This window comes from Miscanthus floridulus, chromosome 5 (assembly GCF_019320115.1).
Source record: "Miscanthus floridulus cultivar M001 chromosome 5, ASM1932011v1, whole genome shotgun sequence".
Lineage (NCBI taxonomy): Eukaryota > Viridiplantae > Streptophyta > Magnoliopsida > Poales > Poaceae > Miscanthus > Miscanthus floridulus.
Window position 1 is genome coordinate 33526816 of NC_089584.1, and position 16587 is coordinate 33543402.

The 16587-nt window shown below is 52.2% G+C and overlaps 1 protein-coding gene and 1 pseudogene across 1 annotated transcript; one reads left to right on the forward strand and one right to left on the reverse strand.

The window, feature by feature from the left end:
* Positions 1–733: 733 nt before the first annotated feature.
* Positions 734–8628, forward strand: LOC136454500 (secretory carrier-associated membrane protein 6-like). Its single transcript, XM_066454902.1, has 10 exons — positions 734–1066; positions 1166–1282; positions 1384–1446; positions 1539–1572; positions 1686–1808; positions 1987–2049; positions 2121–2214; positions 2708–2753; positions 2873–2940; positions 8247–8628. The coding sequence occupies exons 1-10, from the start codon at positions 734–736 to the stop codon at positions 8263–8265; spliced, it is 960 nt and encodes a 319-aa protein (XP_066310999.1). The 3' UTR covers positions 8266–8628.
* Positions 8629–10862: 2234 nt separating this feature from the next.
* On the reverse strand, positions 10863–14758 carry LOC136454501 (protein DETOXIFICATION 27-like; annotated as a pseudogene).
* Positions 14759–16587: the final 1829 nt, after the last annotated feature.

A 16587-nucleotide genomic window follows, 5' to 3' on the forward strand; every position in this document is an offset into this window, starting at 1 on the left:
AAGTTATGACGTCGGATGCCAAAAACCCAGACATCTCCACATGTGATCACTTCGTTTCACATGTGGAGATGTCTGGGTTTTTAGCATCCGACGTCACTACTTGCTCGAAATCTTCTCAATTTTTTACCACAGCCTCCACATGCTATAACACGACGCCTCCACAAGTTTCGTGATTTTCGGACTTCGTTTGGATTTTATATAATTTAAATTCACTTTTCCTGCAACTAACTCGACATGTTACGTCAACGAGATGCTCGAGATTTCATGTGACTCCCTCGATACGGCCTCAACATACGCTAAATATCATGAATATTAATTTTTGGATGATCAAATTCCATTATTCCATGGACCTGCAGTTCAAATTTGAAATACGCCGAAAAAATCAAAGAAACGAAATAAATTAATGAAATATACCTAAAAAATCAAAATTTCACTAAATTTTAGAGTAGAGCTTTAAATACTGTCACAGGGCTACACAACAAAATTTGGGTCCAAAATAAATTTTTTTTTTGCCGAGTACTATGGAGAGCACTCGGCAAAAATGTCTTTGCCGAGTGCCAGACCCAGAAGGCACTCGGCAAAATTTGTTTTCAGAAAATAAAAAAAAAATTACGAGTGTCCAAAAATAACACTCGGTAAAAGTGTTTTTTTTTAAATAAAAACAGATTTTGCCGAGTGCCCGGTCCGGTGCGTACTCGGTAAACAAAATAAAAAAAAAACGCCCGCGGCCTAAATGGCCCAACCGGCCCACCCTCACCCCTCCCTCCAAACCCTATCTTCAGCCGCCGGTGCCCCCGACCCCCGCACGCGCCGCGCCGCCGCCACATCGCCGCCCGCCGCCCACCGCGCCGCCCGCCGCAGCAGCGCGCCTCCGCGCAGCCCGCCCCCGCAGCGCCGCCCGCCCGCCCGCGCAGCCCGCCCCCGCAGCGCCGCCCGCCTGCCGCCGCAGCGCCTCCGCGGGCGCCACCTCCCGCCCGCGCGCGCCTCCGCGTGCGCCGCCGCGCTCGCGCCGCACGCAGCAGCAGCGCCGCCCGCCGCAGCGCCGCGCCCCCAGCCCATCCCCTTGGCCGGCGCAGGCCACCCCTCCCCTGCCCATCGCCGCGGCCCCCGGCCATCCCCGCGGCCCCAGGCGAGTATCTAATCAACCGTCGCTGTTGCGTCCTAGAATGGAGGAGGTGGAGGCGGCAAGCAGCAGTACGGGTTCCGGCCGACTGAGCCCGTCGGGTTCGGCGGCGCCGGCAGGGGCGACGCCGTCGTGGACGTCCCGCTCGAGACCATGGGGGTAATAAGGCGCTTCATCCACACGCTGCTCCCCCTTTTTCCTCAGTTGCTATTCGTGGGCTAATCCCAGTGTTTTGGGGTCGGTGTCGGCGCGCAATGCAGGACTCGAAGAGCAAGGCGAGGGAGTTCTCGTCGTGGGAATCAGATCTGAAGCGGCGAGAGGCGGTGGTTTTTTTTTGTCCTCCATTTCCACTTTCGAACTTTTAGTTGGCTGTTTGATCGGTGGTGTTCTCATGGCTTCTGTTTTGTGGCTGTAGGATATCAAGAGGAGGGAGGAGGCGCTGAAGAATGGTGCGTCACTATTTTTTTTCTTTCTAGTGTCAGACTGTCAGTGGTGTTTGAGTTGTCACTTGTTTCAACTTAAATATGATCGTTGGCATTTCCCCCCATTTTGCTTGGTGCAGCTGGCGTGCAGATGGAGGAGAAGAACTGGCCACCATTCTTCCCCATCATCCACCATGACATTGCCAATGAGATACCAGCCAATGTGCAGAAGTTGCAGTATCTTGCATTTGCAAGCTGGCTTGGTATGTTGGCATGGACCATTTTGTTGCACTGTGATTACTAGTAACAAGTCATTTTCTTATCTAGGTGGGGTTGCAGAAGCAGGCAATTAGGGGTACAAGTCTACTAGATATGGTGTATTTGAAAGGTGGCTAGCAGTGATTGTTCATGCTTTTGATTTGTGTTAATATAAAATTGCAGGAATTGTGCTTTGCCTGTCCTGGAACTTCATTGCTGTCATAGTCTGCTGGATCAAGGAGGGAGGTGGTTCATGGTTGTCTGTAAATGCTGGTGTACTCTATACATTAAATAGTTGGCATATCTTATGCTTGCAGATTCAAAGTTGTTTTTCCTTGCAACAATCTATGCTTTGCTTGGAATTCCTCTGTCATATTTGATATGGTATAGGCCACTCTACCGTGCAATGAGGTATGCCGTGATCATTTTTGGAACTCCTTAATATGGATAAATTTCGCGTTGTAGTACATTTAGATGAGCCCATCGTAGAGCGTTTTCCATCAGTGCATATTGCAATTGCGTAAATTAATACGTGCCCATCCTAGAGTCTTTTGCATCAGTGCATATTGCAAAGCAAGTTCTTGTGTGAATATAGTATATGCGGACTTGGGAAGTGTTCCATCAGTGCGTATTGCAACGCAAGTTCTTGTGTAAATATAGTATATGCGAACTTGGGAAGTGTAGTGACTATTTTCATGTACCAATTAGCGAGGCACGGTATATTTGTCCCTATTATATTTAGGCACCAAACATTGATGTGGCTCGAATTCTAGTATAAGATTGTTAAGTGGAACTTTACTATAGTTATGATATACATTTCTGGAACCAAGATGCTTATATTTATAAGTCTTTGCTTTGCTGCATGATGCTTTGTATTTGACACTCTCATTAACTTGTTAAACAGGACTAACAGTGCTTTCAGTTTTGGATGGTTTTTCCTGTGTTACCTGGTAAGATCTAATTTGCAAGTTTATTTTGCATGATTAACATTTCAGTTCAACTACTTTAGTAGTTGTCACTTTTCATTTAGCACAGATGAGGTCATTTTTTGCAATTATGTCTGGTGCAGATCCACATTGGTTTTTGCATAATTGCTGCCATTGCTCCACCAATTGTATTTCATGGGAAATCATTAACGTAAGTTTGCCACTCTGTCATGGTCGGGCGCACGTATGTGAGAAGGCGTCGGGCCCGTGACGTGCGCCGCGCCCTGGAGCGGGCAGCAGCCGCGCAGGAGGACGCACAGGGCATAAGCAACGCTGGTGGCTAGGAAGGAAAGTAGGATAGCTTTCTGTTATTTGTTCCTAAGATTAAGGAGATTGTTGCTCCTTTTAGTTGGGCCTTTTGCCATATATTAGTGTAACCACACGTTGGAAATCAATCAAGCATTATCAGCCTATCTCCTACCTCTTTCTCTCTAAGCCGGCAACTAGGGGGCATAACCCGGTTGACGAAGACGGCGGCGGCGTGGGGGCATAACCCTGTCGGCGACGACGGATCGTGACTACGAGCTTCGCAGTCGAGGTCCAGCTATCTTGGGCGTCACTGCCCTTGACAACCTGGTATCACGGTCACGCCGATCCTCTCCCGCTCGCTCCAGCCCGCCCACCACCGCCGCCGACGCAACCTCGCCCCCATCGCCCACCGCCTCTGCGCCCAGTCCAGCCACCATGTCTGAACCCACCCTCGCCGAGGTCATGAACATGCTGAAGGCCATGAACGCCGAGCTGACGACCTTGAAGTCTGACATGGCGGCCATGAAGGACAAGTCCTCATCGTCTTCCGGCGGCAGCGACAACTGTCGCCTGGACGAGCCACGTGATCAAGACTTCCACCCAAAACACAGGAAGTGGGATTTTCCCCGCTTCGACGGCACGACCGACCCAATGCTCTTCCTCAACAAATGCGAGGCCTATTTCCGCCAACACCGTACCATGGGGGAGGAGCGCGTGCGCATGGCGTCGTACTACCTGGACGACATCGCGCAGTTGTGGTTCACCCAGCTCCAGGATGACGAGGGCACGCCGCCGTGGGGTCATTTCAAGGACCTCCTCAATCTGCGGTTTGGCCCACCTCTCCGATCCGCCCCGATGTTCGAGCTCGCCGAATGCCGGCGCACCGGGACAGTGGAGGAGTACGCCAACCGTTTCCAGGCCCTCCTCCCGCGTGCCGGCCGACTTGACGAAGCGCAGCGCGTCCAACTCTTCACCGGCGGCCTCCTTCCGCCGCTCAACCACGCCGTCCGCATCCACAACCCGGAGACGCTCGCGGCGGCCATGAGCCTCGCCCGCCAGGTCGAATTGATGGAGCTCGAGCGGGTGCCAGCCGCTCCAGCCCGAGCCGCGCCACGCGCGGTGCTACCGGCCCCGGCGATCCGCCACGCGCCTGCCGCCGTTCCAGCGGCACCCGTACTACCGGCGCCCGCTGTACAGGCCCTGCCGGCACCGCCGATCCGAGGAGGAGCAGCCAATCCGGTGCGGCGTCTCTCGCCCGAGGAACAAGCGGAACGGCGTCGCCTGGGTCTCTGCTACAACTGCAACGGGCCGTACTCGCGGGGCCATAACCGCACATGCCGTCGTATCTTCTACATCGACGGCGTCGAGCTGGACGAGGGAGGCGCGGACGAGGAAGCCCCGGTGTTTTCCCTGCACGCGGTCGCAGGCATTCCCGGCAGCAACACGATCCAGCTCCGGGTACGAGTTGGAGTGGCCGACTTCATCGCGCTCATCGACACCGGCTCCACGCACAGCTTCATTGGGGAGGACGCCGCCCGACGCGCCGGTGTTCCCATCGAACCGCGCCCTCGGCTCACGGCAACCGTGGCAAACGGCGAACGTGTCTCCTACCCCGGGGTGCTCCGCCACGCTCCAGTGCTCATCGATGGCTTGGAGTTCCAGGTCGATCTATTTATTATGCCCCTTGCAGGCTATGACATGGTGTTGGGCACCAATTGGATGGCGCCACTGGGGGACATCGTGTGGAACCTGGCGGATGGCACCATGGCGTTCCAGCATGCGAGCAGGTCCGTCTGCTGGCACGGCATCGCTCCCAAGGCTCCTGCCCGTCTACACGCTACTGAGGCCGCAGAACCATTCCTCGACGCGCTCCTGGACGACTTCCCCGACGTCTTCGACGCGCCGAGTGGCCTGCCTCCGGAGCGGGGCTGGACACACCGCATCGTCCTCAAGCCCGGCGCGGCTCCCGTGGCGGTCCGCCCGTACCGGTACCCGGCTGCACACAAAGATGAGCTAGAGAAGCAGTGCGACGCAATGATCGCCCAAGGCATCGTCAGGCGTAGCGACTCCGCTTTCTCCTCCCCGGTCCTCCTCGTCAAAAAGCCGGATGGATCGTGGCGATTCTGCGTCGACTACCGCGAGCTGAACGCGCTTACGGTGAAGGATGCGTACCCCATCCCCGTCGTCGACGAGCTGCTGGATGAGCTTCATGGTGCCCGGTTCTTCACCAAGCTCGACTTACGCTCCGGGTACCATCAGGTGCGCATGAGGACGGAGGACATCCACAAGACGGTGTTCCGCACACACGACGGCCTCTACGAGTTCTTGGTGATGCCGTTCGGGCTGTGCAACGCCCCGGCGACATTCCAGGCCCTCATGAACGACGTACTGCGTCCCTTCCTTCGTCGCTTTGTACTCGTTTTCTTTGACGATATATTGGTCTACAGCAAGTCATGGGCGGACCACCTCCGGCACCTCCGAGCGGTCCTCAAGGAGCTACGTCGCCATGTTCTCTTCGTCAAGCGCTCCAAGTGCGCGTTCGGGGTACCTTCGGTCGCCTACCTCGGCCACACGATCTCGGCGGCGGGTGTGGCCATGGACTCGGCCAAGGTACAGGCCATACACGACTGGTCGGTGCCTCACTCGGCGCGGGCGGTACGGGGCTTCCTCGGCCTGGCGGGCTACTACCGCAAGTTTATCCACAACTACGGCGCCTTGGCGGCACCACTCACCGGCCTGCTCAAGGAGGGCTTCTCGTGGAGTCCGGAGGCCGCCGCGGCATTCGCAGACCTCAAGGCCGCCGTGACTGCAGCACCGGTCCTGGCCATGCCCGACTTCGCCAAGCCGTTCGTGGTCGAGTGTGACGCGTCGTCCCACGGCTTCGGGGCTGTGCTCATCCAAGACGGGCACCCGATCGCTTTCTTTAGTCGGCCGGTGGCGCCGCGACACCGCGCTCTTGCGGCCTATGAGCGCGAGCTCATCGGGCTGGTCCAGGCTGTGCGACACTGGCGCCCGTATCTCTGGGGACGCCGCTTCAGCGTCAAGACGGACCACTACAGTCTAAAGTATCTGCTGGACCAGCGCCTCGCCACCATCCCGCAACACCATTGGGTTGGCAAACTGCTGGGCTTCGATTTCTCCATCGAGTACAAGCCGGGCGCTGCGAACGCCGTGGCAGACGCGCTGTCCAGGCGGGACACTGAGGACGGGGCGCTGCTCGCTCTCTCGGCCCCCCGCTTCGACTTCATCGACCGCCTGCGCCAAGCCCAGCTCGACGACCCGGCCCTCGTCGCCCTCTAGGCTGAGATTACAGCCGGGTCTCGCCAGGCGCCTTGGACGCTTGTTGACGGCATGGTCCAGTTCGCCGGCAAGCTGTACATCCCGCCCACCTCTCCGCTGCTCCAGGAAATCATGGGGGCGGTCCATGCGGACGGCCACGAGGGCGTCCAGCGCACCTTGCACCGGCTACGGCGCGACTTCCACTTCCCCAACATGAAGCAACGGGTGCAGGACATGGTGCGCGTGTGCGCTGTGTGTCAACAGTACAAATCAGAGCACCTTCAGCCGGCGGGCCTGCTCCTTCCGCTGCCGGTGCCACAGGGTGTCTGGACGGACATCGCGCTCGATTTTGTGGAGGCCCTCCCTCGCGTCCGCGGCAAGTCAGTGATCCTCACCGTGGTGGATCGGTTCAGCAAGTACTGCCATTTCATTCCGTTGGCGCATCCATACTCCGCTGAATCCGTTGCCCAAGCTTTCTTCACCGACATCGTTCGTCTACACGGCGTTCCTCAGTCCATCGTCTCTGATAGGGACACAGTCTTTACATCCTCCTTTTGGCAAGAGCTCATGCGACTGATGGGCACCAAGCTACATATGACGACGGCGTTCCACCCCTAGTCCGATGGGTAGTCCGAGTTGGCCAACCGCGTCATCATCATGTACCTGCGGTGCCTGACGGGGGATCGGCCTCGCCAATGGGTCCGTTGGCTGCCGTGGGCGGAGTACCTCTTCAACACGGCGTACCAGTCATCCCTGCGGGACACTCCTTTCCGCGTGGTGTACGGGCGCGACCCGCCCTCGATCAGATCCTATGAGCCGGGCGACACCAGGGTGCAGGCGGTCGCCACGACTATGGAGGAGCGCGCGGAGTTCCTGGCCGACATCCGCTACCGCCTAGAGCAAGCGCAGGCCACGCAGAAGCTGTACTACGACCGCAACCATCGCCCCGTCAGTTACCAGGTCGGTGATTGGGCTCTACTTCGTCTCCGGCAGCGCTCGGCGTCTTCGCTGCCTCAAGCTGTGGGCGGCAAGCTCAAGCCTCGTTTCGTCGGGCCATACCGCGTCATTGAGCTCATCAACGATGTTGCCGTCCGTCTTGCTCTTCCGACGGGCGCTCGTATTCACAATGTTTTCCATGTGGGCCTCCTCAAGAAGTTCCTAGGAGCTCCACCAGCGGAGACACCACCGTTACCCCCGCTCCGTCATGGCGCCATAGAGCCGGAGCCTGAGCGCGCGGTGCGCTACCGTCTTGCCCGCGGCGTTCCGCAGGTGCTCATCAAGTGGAAAGACTGTTCAGCGGCGTCGTCTACTTGGGAGGACACCGCCATGTTCCGCGCCAGGTTCCCCTCTTTCCAGCTCGAGGACGAGCTGACTCTCGACGGAGAGGGAGATGTCATGGTCGGGCGCACGTATGTGAGAAGGCGTCGGGCCCGTGACGTGCGCCGCGCCCTGGAGCGGGCAGCAGCCGCGTAGGAGGACGCACAGGGCATAAGCAACGCTGGTGGCTAGGAAGGAAAGTAGGATAGCTTTCTGTTATTTGTTCCTAAGATTAAGGAGATTGTTGCTCCTTTTAGTTGGGCCTTTTGCCATATATTAGTGTAACCACACGTTGGAAATCAATCAAGCATTATCAGCCTATCTCCTACCTCTTTCTCTCTAAGCCGGCAACTAGGGGGCATAACCCGGTTGACGAAGACGGCGGCGGCGTGGGGGCATAACCCTGCCGGCGACGACGGATCGTGACTACGAGCTTCACAGTCGAGGTCCAGCTATCTTGGGCGTCACTGCCCTTGACACACTCCTTTTATCTAAAGTAATCAAAGCCATCAGTAGTTATGGGCTTGGGTGGGTAAGCACCATTGCGGTGATAGCCAGTGATGGTGGCTGCTGGGAAAGGAGAAATCAATAAATCATAGATTGGGATCACAGATTTAGGAGGAGAAACTAGGTGTGGTTCTTCTCAACCACATCCATCTCCAACTGCATCGCGGCGCTCCATGCCGTGTGTCTCTCGGCCTCTGCAAACGACCGAGCTGGCAGAGACAAGGGAGACGCAAGCACACCTGACCGCAGAGCTGGAGGCCACGAAGAAGCAGATGGCGGACATGTATCAGATCATGCAAACCATCGGGCAAGCATCGGGTGTCCAAGTGCAGTTGCCAGCTCCAGCTCCGGTCCTTCACCGCAGTTCGGGGGGCCACACCTGCAGTCTCCGTCGCCGCAGTAGGGATGTTGAACTTTTGTGATGTTGAACTTGTAATAATAAACTTGTGATGTTGAACTTTGATGCATTTGTGATGGATTTTCGATGGATTTATTAAATATGCGTGTGCTTGTGATATATAATGCATGTTGCTGATATAGATGTGATGATTGATGTGTGTGTGTCTATATATATATATATATATATATATATATATATATATATATATATTGTTTGTTACAATGGAATGTAATTTTTTTTTTGCAATTCTTGAGGTCTTTGCCGAGTGCCATGAGCAAGGCACTCGGCAAAGATTTTTCAAAAAAAAAAAATATATAATTTCTTTGCCGAGTGCCTCGCCGCGGCACTCGGCAAAGTATTTTTTTTAAAAAAATTCAGAAATTCTTTGCCGAGTGCCTAAACAGGGGCACTCGGCAAAGTAATTTAAAAAAAATAAAAAAAAACTTTGCCGAGTGCCTGGGCGGGGGCACTCGGCAAAGTATTTTTTTTAAAAAAAATTCAGAAATTCTTTGCCGAGTGCCTAAACAGGGGCACTCGGCAAAGTAATTAAAAAAAAAATAAAAAAAAACTTTGTCGAGTGCTAGCGGGGGCACTCGGCAAAGTATTTTTTTTAAAAAAAAATCAGAAATTCTTTGCCGAGTGCCTAAACAGGGGCACTCGGCAAAGTAATTTTTAAAAAAAAATAAAAAAAATTTTGCTGAGTGCCTGGGCGGGGGCACTCGGCAAAGTACTTTTTAAAAAAAAATAAAAAAAACTTTGCCGAGTGCTTAGGCTGGGGCACTCGGCAAAGTAATTTTTTAAAAAAATAATTTTTTTTTGCCGAGTGCTGGGTCGGGCACTCGGCAAAATAACCGTTAACGGTCGGCGCTACAACGGCCGAAAATATTTTGCCGAGTGCTGCTCCAAGCACTCGGTAAATTTTTTTTTTATTTTGCCGAGAGCCTCGATAAAAAACAGTCGGCAAAGACCCTTTGCCGAGAAAAATTTTACCGAGCGAACTTTGCCGAGTGCTACACTCGACAAAGCCTTTGTCGAGTGCTACACTCGGCAAAGCCTTTGCCGAGTGCAAAGGGCTCTTTGCCGAGTGTAAAAACACTCGGCAAAGCCGCGGCCTCCAGTAGTGCTTGGACCCTAGCTGTGCCTTTTCTGTTTCCAATTCCCCTGTCGTGCTTCTTCTCCCACATTCTCTCTTATTTGTATCGGATTATCAGTATCGTTGCTTGCCTGAGTTAGCGTTATTGTAATTTTTTATTCTATCACGTAGTGAGTTGCTAACAAGAAACATAGCAGCAACGAAGCAATTCGAGCAACCGGAACACCTAATTGCTACTATTACTACAATTACTACAACAATTCGCTAATCTTGTCGACAAGTGATCTTCGTTAGAAAATAGGGAGGTTGAACCATAGGATAACTAATCTAAGGGCTGTTTGGTTTACCCCTCCTACTCACTTTTAGTTACTAAAATGCCAAACACTCCACTAAAGTTTAGGGGTCACTAAAGTTTTGTGGCTTTTAGTCACCATGAGGTAGCTAAAAATAACTAAAGTGTACATGAGACAACTGCTTTAATGGGTAGAACCAAATAGGGGTCACTAAACTTTAGAGGAGTCACTAAACTTTAGTGGGTGAACCAAACATGTCCTAATTACATGATTACTAATTAATCTAATATGAATTAGGATCACTGACCATAACTTGAAGCGAGGTAGTCTGACATGGATGAAGTAGGTTGTGATGTGTTAATGCCACAAGTGCACTCGCCTAGTGCATAAGCATTGCCTGCTGTTGTCGGTGAGGAAGAGAGGGGACGGCCTTCAAGTAGATCCACCACCTTCAGTCTCGGTGGACTTAGAGTTAAAGAGGGTTGATGAACTAACCTATGATAACTGACCATCCCTCTTTTACTGACCACCTGAGGCCACGACTGCTAGTCAACCTAGTGCATGGGAAGACTTAGGAGGGCCATTCTATCTATGCGCCCGAGATCACTTCTTCTAACCGTCTTTCCATAATAATATATATGAAGCGAGCACACGCGGACTCGGTCTAGAATGAAGCTGACAAGCAATTGCAATTCTTTTTACGAGTTTGTATATACACCTCGTATACGTAGATACAAGTGAGAACGTACACCTGTAATAAATTGCAAATGAATAAACACAGAAGTGTCATGATCAGGTACTAATATGACGATCCAATTGCCTACCAATATTTTACACGATTTCGTGCAAGGGATCCAGATTCTTGATCGGTAGGGAGAGAGACGGAAACAGGGTTTTGCATCGGTTACTCCTCAATCATATGTATGCCTGAACATTTACTTCACCGGACCTTGCGATAACTTGTCCATGCGCGTGCTCGCGATAATAGCCTGCCAAATGCAACGACGCCGACCCCCAGTATATATATATGGTCATATATACAGCATCATCGCCACACGAGCAGCAGATCAAACGTATCTGCAAGCTACTAGCACGCTAAAGAAACGAGCAGCTATAGCAGTTTCTCCCCTGTTTTTCCCAGTCGCAGCGAACGGTTATGACGGCCAGGATGAGCGTCTGCACTGCGGTTCCGTTCCGCCGATCATGCCTGCCCAGATCCCCTGCAAAAACGCTGGTCGCGATCAAGCAACAGGCCGGCCGGGTGGCGGGCGCCAACCACGAGCGAGAGAGATGCGGTTGCGGTTGCGTACCAGCACGCCAAGGTTGAAGAGCCATCCGAGGAGGACGCCCATCGGTATGCCGATGATGTAATAGCAGCCGATGTTGATGTACGCCACCGTCGACTGCCATCCTGACCCAACAGCCACACCTGAAATGAGGAGCACAGTGTAAGTGTTTGCCCAGTGAGAGCACGCGCAGGCGGTGCCAGAGGGAATTTTTGATGGGTTTTGTTGAATCCAGTAGAATCTATCCTTTATTTTTTGCTCCCAATCCAAAGGTTCTATTGCGAATTTTTTTTATACATTATAAACTGAGTCCTATAAAATTCCTCGGTTCCCAAGAGGGCCTTAGATTAATCATTTTTGTTTGAAACATGAGAAGTCCTTGCTTTTGTTTTGTTTTTCTGATAGCATGAGTTTAACTAGTCTCGTGAAGTTTCAATAATGTTCTTGTAATAGATAATGGCCCATGAACTTTTTTATTTGGGCTACTCAATGCAAAGAGTATAGGGGATTTGAGAGCTCTCACTCACCTGACAGGACAGGCTGTATGCTGTTGAGGAGTATGGTGAAGGCCAGCAAGAGCGATAGCTTATCGACGGCCTCCAGCACGACAGCACTGGTGGTGAAGATGAGAGCGATCTTGTCGAGGAGGCCGATGATCACCAGAGCATGACACCGGAGGCAGCGGACAGCTTGACGAACTCCCCCAAGCCGGCGAACGCCTCCGCCGTGAAGCCGTGCCAAGTCTCCGGGCAACCGCCACACGTGACATAGACGAAAAGCATCGCGGTGATGGCCCACCACGAGAAGCTGAGCGTGAGCGCGACGCCGACGAGCCCAAACCTGAGCCTGGAGACGAAGAGCCAGCCGACGAAGAGGTGGATGCCGAGCGCTGCGGCGACGGCAACGGCGTTGGCGAGGTTCTTCCGCTGGCACTGTAGGAACCGCTGGAGCGGGAAGAGGAAGGCCATGGAGAAGTGCAGGGGGACGAACCACACGGAGACCCGCCCCGCCATCGCCGACAGCTCCGGTGGCTGCGCCGTCAGTAGGAGCAAGTCCTCCGCGAAGAGGTACATCGCCGTTAGCAGCAGGGCGCACGTGAAGAGAACGATCCATGAGCGCTGCATGTACACCCCCATCATGTGGTACTTCTTGGCGCCGTACGCATGGCCGCACAACGTCTCCAGCGCGCTCGCTATTCCAAGCTGCACGTTCACATGCGATGCATGTGCATTTTGAAAGTTTAGACAGCTAGATAACACACTCTGCTAAGTTTAGGGACTGATCTGGCATTGTTGGTGTTAGCGTGGACCATCACGTCGGACTTGTTTGGACCTGTGACGTACTATATGCCAAGTACAAGGACCTAGGTGTGCATTTTAGGAGTTTGAGAACCTAAATAACACCCTCTGCCAAATTTAAAAACAGTCGGTGCATTTTACTCTTTATTATGCAATGTTGCATGCTCGTAATGTGTTCAAACAAGTCAACTTTGCTCATGCAAGCACATTTGCCGCCTGCGCTTGAGTCTTTCATTGGACTGATCAAGAATGATGAAGTGGTGATGAATGGCTCACTTATTTTCCAAACCAAATAAAAAAACTTATAAAAAGTAAAATGACGACTTCGTTTCCGTAAAAGAAACACTTTCTAAAGAAAGGCAGCAGCTTCCTGAGCCGCCGCCGGGATCTGGATTCAGGAAGAGCCTAGAGGGAGGACGCCCGAGGAAAAAATAGGTACAGTTACCATATTGCACTCGATTACATATATTTAATTTTACTCATTCACTTTTTCATCAACATTAGCAAAAATTCCTTAACGTTTACTTTCCAACCACTATAAGGCTTCCTTTAGAACGTAGGTTTGTAAAAACATAGGAACTTTACATGAATGTAATTGTAAAATATAGAATCCAAAAACAAAGGAAAACTATTTAGGTTGGTGTTTGAATGGCTATAGGAAATTCATAGGAATAGAAATGTATATGTCCTGTTTGGTTTCAAGCTCCTAAAATTTTTAGGAGCTAAAAGTTTTAGAAGCTTTTGTATGAGGCTGCCAAAACCTCCTAAAAGAGTGTTTGGTTCCATCTTCTAAAACTGACTAAAAGCAATAAATACACTAGTAAATAGACCATGCAACCCTCCTCTTTACCCCTGCTCCTTCTCTGCTCCCGTCGTGGCCCTCGCTCTCCTCCTCCTCGCCGTCTCCGCGGAGGTGGCCATCTCGACGGACGGGAGTGTGAGCAGCTCCACCACGCGCCGCTGCCTCGTCTTGGTCGTGGTCTTCCCCCTGCTCGCCGGGGAGCACGGGTGGCGGCGGGGGCCGGCGGATCCGGCGGTGCGAGGGTCGAGGACGGGGAACGGCGGGAGGAGGTCAGAGGGGCGGCGCCGACTCAGGCCCCATGGCGGTGGGGAAGACGGAGGCGAGCAGCACCGCCGCCATCTCTAGGTCCAGCGCGAAGGAGCGACGGACCGGTTTGGGGCTGGCGGATTCGGCGAGGTGAGGCCGAAGGTGTGGGCGGGCAGGGCGCGGGAGACGGATCCGGCGGGCGCCACGCGGGAGAGGAGATCCCGACGAGCGGCGGTGGTGGGGATCCGGCGGGATCCGTCGGTGGAGGGTAGGGGCCGCAAGAGGGAGGCGTGGGTGGGAAGGAGGGTGGGAGAGAGAGGGGGGGCAGGGCAATAAAGGAGGGGTAGTGGGGGTCCAAGATGGACTTTAGGAGCTTTTAGGAGGGGGTGGAGCTCTTAAAGTTTTTGGTCCCTCCTAAAGTTTTTAGAAGCTTTTAGGAGGAGGTGTTTGGTTCTTTAGGCAAATTATATCCATATTTTAGCTCCTAAAACTTTTAGGAGGGGTAACCAAACAGGGCCATAATCTCTTTGATGTGATGTGATGCTTGTCCTCTAGCTCTTCATTTCTCTGCACTTGATTTGCCTCTTTCCTACCCAAGCCACACAAACAAAGAGGTAGGAGTGGATATTTTTTTTCATGTACTTTTCCTATGAAAAGAGCTATGAAGGAATGTTTCCTATGGTTCAATCCTACAAGCCAAAGGGTGCTACAGTGTTGAATCCTAGATAGAGAATCCTCTATTTTTCCCATGAAATTCCTGTGAACCAAAGGAGGCCAAACAAAAAGCTTAGGAATAGGAACGGAGAGAAACGAACTCATCACCATGAGGCCATAGTTGCCGAATTTTTTGGTCCTGTTCGCTTCGTTGAAAAGCCATGGCTGAGAGTACTGTTTACTGATTTGTGGTAAGAGAAAAACACTATTCCTTTACTGAAACAGTACGGCTCATAAGACAAGCGAATAGGGCCTTTGTTTTTGGCCTTTTTTGAAAGTTTGTCACAAATATGTCCGTGGAGGTATGCTTTCAAAATCTAGACCCTTAGCTCAGCGCTGAGATTACACGTCTCGGCGCCATAGTAATTGGCGCCTAGGTCTTGTGCCCATGCTGGCGCTGAAGCAGACTTGGCAGCCAGCTCGGCGCCATAGATCTTGGCGTAGAGCTCGGTGCCTACATCTTTGGCGCCGTGCCTGCCTGACATGTGGGCTCTCTTTCCTTTCTCTCTTCTTCCTCTTCCTCTTCCTCTTTCCTTCTCTCTCGTTCGCGCAACTCCCGAGCCCGCCCGCCATCGGTGCCACACCACCATGCCCATGCCAGCTGCTTTGAGCCTAGCCCTGTAAGCCCCCCACGTGTCGCCCCCACCTTGCTCCCACGCGCGCTGCCCCTGCTGCGGCCGTCGCTATCGCCGAGCCACGCTCGGCCGTCCGTGCCATGCCGTGCCCGTCCTCTTGCTCCTGGCGCACCGCGACCTCGTCGTCGATCCTGTTGTCCACGTGGCAAGTCTGCTCTGCCCGGGTGCAACCTTGGCCCCTGCTCCGGCATCCACGAGCCGGCCCCTCCCCGCCGGCCGCCTGATCCCCACCGTCGGCCGTTCCATTGCTATCGCTGGCCCTCGAAGTGCCGAGGGTAGACCTTGGAAAGGGACGAGGGGAGGGGCTGGTGTCTGGTGCAAGGCCACAATGCCTGCCATGGTTGGCAAGTTCGGCTAGTGGTTTTCGCCTCCAACATCGCCTGCTTTGTTTGTTGCATTCGTCGGATAGGTAAAATTTATAAATATGTAATGTAGGTACTTAGTTAGCTTGAATTGTTGCTCTAGTTTGATTATTTGGTACTTACTAGTAAATGTGATGACATAGGTAGTTGATTTACTTAGTGAGATAGGTATGTAGATAGATACATACATAGATACATATGTACATAGATATAGTTAGATAGCTAGTTGTATATTTAATTATTTAAGTAGGATTTAGCTATTTAGTTACTAGATTATATCTATATACTTAGTTATTAACCTATTTACTTAGGTTGTAGTTAGTTAGTATGTATTAGATAGGTACTATATGAAACTACTTTGGACTAAATGATCTATGTTTGAATTTGTGTATGAACTAATAGATGGACAATCTAGTGAGCATATATCATGGAGGCACCGTGGAAAGAGATCACTATGGATATGTTGAGTTTGTTGATATGGAAAGCGTGACTGTGTTATTCAATGAGAAGCCTTCATTTAGTGAGTTGGTTGCAAGGGCTCGGGAGGAGCCACATTGCCATGGAGATGATGGCATCACAGTTGAGTGTGTACTTCACCTAGGTTCCCCTCCCAACATCCCAAGGAAGATGATCCCAATTAAGTGTGTGGATCAGTGGGAGAACTATGTGAGATCGACTATGAAGAGCCGGTTCCAAAGTTTGGATGTGGTTGTGCGTCGGGTGGTACTTGATCGCATCCCTGATGGGTTTTCCCCGGAAATGGGTCAGCAGGAACACTTTGACCCTCCCGTTCTGAAACATGATATAGATGTGGAGGTTGCACCTACGGTCCCCGATGCTCAATCTGCCCCCAATGAGGTTGTTGGAGATGCTTGTCGAACTCATGATGTTGTAGCAGGGGTCATCTAGAGGAAAGGGTTTTAGGAGTGGGAGAGGAAAGGGGGGACGAAGGGAACTCCCATTATATGGGAGGGGTCTCTTGGTCCCGATTTCTTTGAGGAACCAGTGTATCAGTTTCTCCCCCGAGAGCAAGAGTGATTTCACTAAAGAGTGCCCTCTCAGAGGATACGATAACCAGAAGGAAGATTGACCAAAATACATGCATGGTGAGGACTACTTAGTGCAGATGTTCACCGAGGGGATCGATGGAGGTCGTCGCTTCTTCAACTGCCTGCGAGCATGGGTAATTGCTATTACATTTTGTTTGTTAAATATGTTTCTCAAATACCCTTATAACTCATAGGACATACTTATTGTAGTCTTCCGAGTCTAAAGAAAACTATGGGTTCACTAGGTGGGTCGATCCTCGACCAATTT